At 51.1% G+C, this 6,841-nt stretch overlaps 2 protein-coding genes across 2 annotated transcripts in view; both read left to right on the forward strand.

Annotated features, from left to right (window-relative positions):
- MLYCD (malonyl-CoA decarboxylase) overlaps positions 1–5,562 on the forward strand; it is a 93,591-nt gene extending 88,029 nt beyond the window's left edge. Inside the window, exons 7-8 of the mRNA XM_011972274.1 lie at positions 1,646–1,795; positions 4,342–5,562. Coding sequence (XP_011827664.1) covers positions 1,646–1,795; positions 4,342–4,875 — 684 coding nt within the window. The 3' untranslated portion in view covers positions 4,876–5,562. The remainder of the gene's footprint in view (positions 1–1,645; positions 1,796–4,341) is intronic.
- The window catches only part of OSGIN1 (oxidative stress induced growth inhibitor 1), a 64,108-nt gene that overhangs the window by 4,358 nt on the left and 52,909 nt on the right, over positions 1–6,841 (forward strand). The window contains exon 2 of the mRNA XM_011970804.1: positions 1,646–1,795. The gene's annotated coding sequence lies outside the window, so the exon portion shown is untranslated. The remainder of the gene's footprint in view (positions 1–1,645; positions 1,796–6,841) is intronic.

The following is a 6,841-nucleotide window of genomic DNA, read 5'->3' on the forward strand; positions in this document are numbered from 1 at the left end:
CCTTACAATTCTTTTTGCCTCTTTGACATTACATATACCTCACTCGTATAACTGAAGAAAGTTTTATTTTTATTTTGAAAACTTTAAAAAAAGATTGCTGGGATTTTTGCATAAGGAATCACAAGATAACTTACAGACTTCTTAAAAAACAAAGGAGAACCGGGCACGGCAGCTCAGGCCTGGAATCCCAGCACTCCAGGAGGCCAAGGCAGCCGGATCACCTGAGGTCAGGAGTTCCAGACCAGCCTGGCCAACATAGTGAAACCCCGTCTCTACTAAAAATACAAAAATTAGCCGGTGTAGTGGTGTGCGCCTGTAGTCCCAGCTACTTGGGTGTCTGAGGCACAAACGAGAATCGCTTGTCCGTAGGCAGAGGTTGCAGTGAGCCGAGATCGTGCTGCTACACTCCAGCCAGGGTGACAGAGCAAGACTCCGTCTCAAAAAAAAAAAAAAAAAAAAAGAACAGAGATAAGCCCGGGAGTGATGTGAAGGGAGCTCTGCTCTGTGAACCACGGAGCTCTTCCATAGAGCACGGTGCGGGACAGCGGGCCCCTCTCGGTCCTTAGAGGATGTGTCCTTCGTGTCATGAGCTCTCCCCATTTCCTCACAGCAGTGTTTCTTCACTTTGTAGGAGTCACTGACCCTGTTAAGAATCTGAAGGGAAAAACACTGAGGGCGTTTTCCTCAGGACAGATATGCATAGACTCACACATTCCATATACTATTTCGGAAAGTTCCTGGCCTGACTACCGGACCTCATCTATGTGGTCTAAGCTAAACACTCCCACTTCCAGAATCGAAGGTAGCTGGTAGAAGTTAAAATAGTTTACATGGGTTCTTCAAAAGTAAGCTGGTGTAACCTGCTTCAAAGCAAATGAAAAAGTAGCCCCCTGCTATTCCACTGTTATCCAGTGAGCTTTGGAGTATTAAGGATTATGCTTCAGAGTATTAGGGATTAGAAAACGCTGCCATCAGAATGAGAGGCAGTAAACTCAGATTTCAGCTAAGCGACTTCCAAGTCTAGCTCGTTTCTTAGAATGCCTCGCCGGGACGTCTGTGTTACTGTTTAGGAAAAACAAAGATGGCATGAAACCCAAAAGGTACATGAGAGAGTCAAACAAAGGTATATTTCCTAAAAGAAAAGTATATAGGACTGCATATGGCCTCTTGAGCAATCTGAAAAACCTAGCGTTCAGAGAAAAGGAAGAAAAGCAATTCAGTGGTGGGAAACATCAGCCCTTTAGGAGAAGCCGAAGGAACTGGAGCTGTTTGGTCTCGAGGATCTGTGTGTTATTGCTGAGTGTTAGCAGGAGAGTTACGGAGCAAGATTTTATTTGCACAGAGGCCTAAAAGAGACAGAAAGGGACATACATTGCTCTTCAGCAAAGTTTGCATGAAAATTTCAAAATGGTAGAAACGATGCAGCACTGAGGACCCCCAGGGAAGCTGTGGAGTCGCCTCCTCTAGAGAGTTTTCGAAACAGGGCAGCTTTTAGGCTCCATAGCCTACACCCCAGTCGGGGAGCCGAGGTCTCTTCCAGCTCTTCCAGTGCTCTGAGAATTGTCTTCTGGTCCCAGCGACAGGGTTGCCATGTGGGCTGCAGAGTGGCCAGGCCAACCTTAGAACCATCGTTGGTGTTTTCCAGGCAATCGTGAAGGAATGTCCTCCATCAGAAACGGAAGAGAAGAACAGAATTGCTGCTGCGATCTTTTATTCCATCAGTTTGACCCAGCAGGGACTCCAAGGGGTGGAGCTGGGAACATTCCTCATAAAGCGAGTCGTCAAGGAGTTGCAGGTAAGCGCCGCGCAGGGAGACCCGGTCACGCTTGGCTTCCGTGTGGTCAGGTCCGTGAACTCGTGGGGTGTCAGCTGCCACGAAGGACATGGATGAAGACAGAAGCTAAAGGGAGCGTCAGGGAGTAGAAAAAGTGCCAGAGGCCCCTCAGCAACTCCTAGGAGCCATGAGTCTCCCAGAGAGATGAGAATGATGCTGAGAGAGGCCTCCGGCCCAGCCACCTGCAAGATGCACTTGTGTTCTGAGGTCATCAGCTCTCTAGGGCGACCTCATTCTGACCTGCCCAGGATACTCTTGATTTCATGTGTCGTCCTGGTGTAAGTGTCACTCTGAAGTGTCCCAGCCAGATGGCATAGCTGATGGTCATCCTGCCATGCCTGTCCTCCCCCCTGCCCCTGCCCACACTCTCAGGGCCTCTGACACGTGACATGCTGTTAGCATGGGCCTTCTCATGGCCTGCGAGGGAGTGCTGAGGTGAGACCAGACAGCTCGAAGGTAAATGCATCAGCTTAGTTTTGATCTAACTCCCCTTTCTTGGCTGCCCTGTGGAAAACACATGCACCATCCTACATCAGAAATGTTGATGTTCACTCTGGGCCTAGGCTTTCAAAAACCACCAACCTCATCAGGGGCTTGGATAAATTGCAATGAGTAGAATCTAATGATTAGGTGCAGTAGCTAGACGTTTGCTAGTGAGTGGCTCTGAGCAGGGTGTTCTCTGCGTTGGGGGCTGCAGTTGGCTGCAGCAGAGCCCTTTGAGGACGACAGTGTGGAGTGGGAACGTTTACATGCTCCTAGTAAATTCATAATCAGTTTCAAATTGAAACCCTCAGGATTCAGCTTCGTATGGGCTTCATTACCATGCCGCCATGTTTCCCCCCGGTAACAATAAGCCACAGCTCCTTCCCAGTTTCCTCGTTCCTCTGTCTTCGCTGAGGGTGGTGATGAGCAGGGTGGAGTGGGGAAATGTAGCAGGGTAAGGAAGGCAGGAAGAGGAGGAGCATATCCCAGGATTCAGGGGAGTTAGGCCTTAGCCCAGCCGCTGTCCTGAGGGTGCCAGTTACCTGCCCCTGGGCAGCTGCCTAGAAGTCCTCAAAGGGGGTCTAGAAGGGAACGAATGGCCTCTCTGCATGGAGGCGCTCGTCAGGGTTTACAAAAGCAAACACAGGTGGGCGCAGTGGCTCACGCCTGCAATCCCAGCTGAGGCAGGTGGATCACTTGGGGTCAGGAGTTTGAGACCAGCCTGGCCAACGTAGTAAAACCCCGTCTCTACTAAAAATACAAAAATTAGGCATGGTGGCGCATGCCTGTAGTCCCAGCTACTCGGGAGGCTGAGGCAGGAAAATCACTTGAACCCAGGAGGCGGAGGTTGCAGTGAGCCAAGATTGCACCATTGCACTCCAGCCTGGGAGCAAGACTGTCTCAAAAAAAAATAATAATAATAAAAGGCAAAAAATCCGAGAGCTACCACGAATGCCCGATGAGAGGAACATGGTGAGGAAAATCCTAATAGTCTTCTCTTTTCATATTACTCTGTGGTTAAAATTCTGTGTTTTTGAATTTTAAATGATAATGAGAAAATACTCACGATATAAATTCATAATGCAAAATATAAAATAAGTGTCTCACCCATACAAAAATCACATCAGGAAACACCAGGAGTTTGCTTTAGCAGACTATTGAGAGTAGTTTTCTCAATGTAGTGGAGTATGATGGTTTTATTTTCTTCTGTCATTAATTTTTCTAAAAAATAGCTATAGTGAGCATGTATTAGGTTTATAATCAGAAAGTAGTGGGTTGTTGGAAATGATCATGAGATCTCTGCCTAGTTGGGACAATAACGATTGAACCGTGTCATGTGATATGGAGAGATACCTGCAGCGTCCCCCTCCTCCTCCTCTACCCCGTTCTGCACCCACTGTGGTGTGGCTGGGCAGCTCGTCGCTCACTCATCAGTCCCCGGCCACTCGTGTGCCCAGCAACAGAGCAGCTTCTGGGGCCTGACAGGTGGCCATGGGAGGAGCACGGTGTACGAGAAAGACAAGGTCTGCAGTGAGTAGCTGCGGTGCACCAAGCCCCACTCCCCACTGGCCAGCTGTCTGGTTTTAGGCAAGTCCCCCAATGCTCTAGTCTCAGTTTTGCCGACATGAGAAGGGATGTGGGGACAGAGTCAGGATGCCTCCAGGGCCTGGCACACATCAGGTTCCTGATAAATATTTCCTGCTGGGCCTGGTGGCGCGTTCCTGTGGTCCCAGCTACTCAGCAGGCCGAGGCAGGAGATGGCTTGGACTCGGGAGATGGAGGCTGCAGTGAGCCATGATGACGCCACTGCACTCCAGCCAGGGCAATAGAGCAAGACCCTGACTCTAAGAAACAAAAAACAACAGTTCCTTGAAAGAAGATAAATAACATGTACCAAATGTCACTGTGACCACTACACAGCAGCATATGAGCCGTAGGTTGAGAGGTGCTCATCTGTTGGTAGTGTACCTGCTGAATTTGTGTGTTTTCTCCGCCTTCCCTTCCACCCCAACCATGCTTTACAGCGAGAGTTTCCTCACCTTGGAGTGTTTTCGAGTCTGTCACCTATACCTGGATTCACCAAATGGCTTCTGGGGCTTCTGAACTCGCAAGTGAAGGATCACGGGAGGAATGAACTCTTCACAGATTCGGAGTGTAAGGAGATCTCGGAGATCACAGGTGGCCCCACTAACGAGACCCTCAAGCTCCTCCTCAGCAGCAGCGAGTGGGTGCAGTCGCAGACCCTGGTGCGGGCGCTGCAGACTCCGCTCATGAGGCTGTGCGCCTGGTACCTGTATGGAGAGAAGCACCGCGGCTACGCGCTGAACCCCGTGGCCAACTTCCACCTGCAGAACGGGGCGGTGCTGTGGCGCATCAACTGGATGGCGGATGTGAGCCTCAAAGGCATCACCGGCTCCTGCGGCCTCATGGCCAACTACCGCTACTTCCTGGAGGAGACGGGCCCCAACAGCACCTCCTACCTCGGCTCCAAGAACATCAAAGCCTCTGAGCAGGTGCTCAGCCTCGTGGCCCAGTTTCAGAAGAACAGCAAGCTCTGACAGTGAACCTCTCCTAAAGCACAGGGCCCCAGCTAAGAAAATGATCGTTTTCAGGAGGGGCCGGGAGTTTTATATCTGAAGGAGTTTTCCAAGCAGAGCCAAAGTTCACTGTGTTCTTGGCCCACAGCCAGGCCACGCTGTGAGGCCAGGCCTCAGCTTCCCTTGCCTTGGGCGAGACGCGCCCAGTGCAAGACGGTTGTGGGTGCGGGTGCACACAGATAGGTGGGTTGCTGTGCTGTCTCCAGAAGATTTCTCGTTGCCCTTGACCTGGCTCCCTGCCCGGGGCTGGTGCTGTGTTACTTACATCTTCAGGAAGCTGTACAGCCTCTGCCATTATCGTCCCAGGGGGATCCGGCATCCTCCTAAGGACCAGGGCGAGTGCCCACATAAGAGTAGGTGTTCCTTTGCGCTCACAAAACAATGCGGCGATGGTTGCTTTAGCCATTTCTCACCATGCAATGCAGAGGTATAAAGGACTGTGCTACACTTCCCAGTTAAATTCTGAAGGTCATAAATGTATGAAAAGGTTTGTGACTTTGCACAAGGTGTGTGTAGTAAGTTAAATCGTGGAACACAAAAATGCTGCTGCTTGAGGCATAAGTTGAATGATAGGCTTTAAATGATCAGGGATTCAGGTTCATAATGAACTTCACAGTATAGAACATGTTTGTTCTGTAAAGCATTAAACATCTGGTTATGTAATGGTGGTCATCTTTAAGATTAGAGACCTGGGAAGGCTGGAATCAGCCAGCCTGTGGGGAGTTTGGGATGAAGGAGTCGGGTGTGTGGGACGAGAACAAAGATGAAGGGGCAATCACTGTGCTTGTGGGAGGAAGGTGGGGGTGTGTGTGTGTGTGTATCAGGGCACATCTGTGTGCGTGTGCACAAGTGTCTCTGTATCAGTGCACGTGTGTGGGCATGTGCACGAGCGTCTGTGTATCAGCACGTGTGTGTGCATGTGCACGAGCGTCTGTGTATCAGGGCACGTCTGTGTGTGCACGAGCGTCTGTATCAGGGCACATCTGTGTGCACGTGCATGAGCATCTCTGTGTGTATCAGGGCACATCTGCATGTGCTCACACGTCTTTGTGTCTGTGTGCGCATGTCCGCAGTTGCCCTGTCCTCGGATTGGCAGACAGGTCCCTCGCCTTCCTTGCCTTTCGTCTCCCAGACTCGTGCCAGGCCCCTTCTCTGTCTTCTGCGTACGGCGTGTTGCCTCATGACAGACGGTGGGATGGTGGAAGCTGTCACATGCCTCTTGTTCTCCGGGGCTGATTCTGAAAGCACCAGAGTGGCTTGCAAGCCAATCACTGCAATCTTGGCAGCCTGCCGGCCCTTCTTGCGGGCAGAGTTCTTTACCACAAGCGTCCCCGGACCCTCAGGCCTGCGGAAACCTGCTGGGCCTTACCGTCTTTGCTTAGCTTTTGGCCCAAAAAGCTAGGATCACCCGTTCCGGATCGCTCCAGCAGCCTTTCGGATCCGGTGGCACCCTTCTCGGCTGTGCCCCTCACCTGTGCTGTCTGGTTCTCCCTTGTGTGGAGAGGGGGTGATAGGAATTCCTGCCGCACAGGCCGCTGGGAGGACAGGCTCAGGTGACATCCGAGGAGGCTTTGGCTCACCAGAGGAGTTTGTAGATGTCAGTCATCCCCAAGTCACTAGGAACTAGCACTCCTGAGGTGGGTCTCGGAATAGTGTTCAAATCCATTTCACTATTGTGGCCGAGGAGCCCTCCCTCCAGCAAGGCCGCTCATCACATCACATTACTCTTTAGGCCAAATGTGACCCCCGCCCCCGGGTTTTATTTATCACTAAGGCAGAGTTTCTTAACCTTTTGAGAGTTACAGATCACTGAAATTCTGGTGAAAGCCAGGTGGGCCTCGCCACAGGAGAACACATACACGGTGCACAGGAGAACACATACAGAGTGCACAGGAGAACATGCACACACAGTGCACAGGAGAACACA

Source organism: Mandrillus leucophaeus, unplaced genomic scaffold (assembly GCF_000951045.1).
Source record: "Mandrillus leucophaeus isolate KB7577 unplaced genomic scaffold, Mleu.le_1.0 Scaffold10, whole genome shotgun sequence".
Taxonomy (NCBI): domain Eukaryota; kingdom Metazoa; phylum Chordata; class Mammalia; order Primates; family Cercopithecidae; genus Mandrillus; species Mandrillus leucophaeus.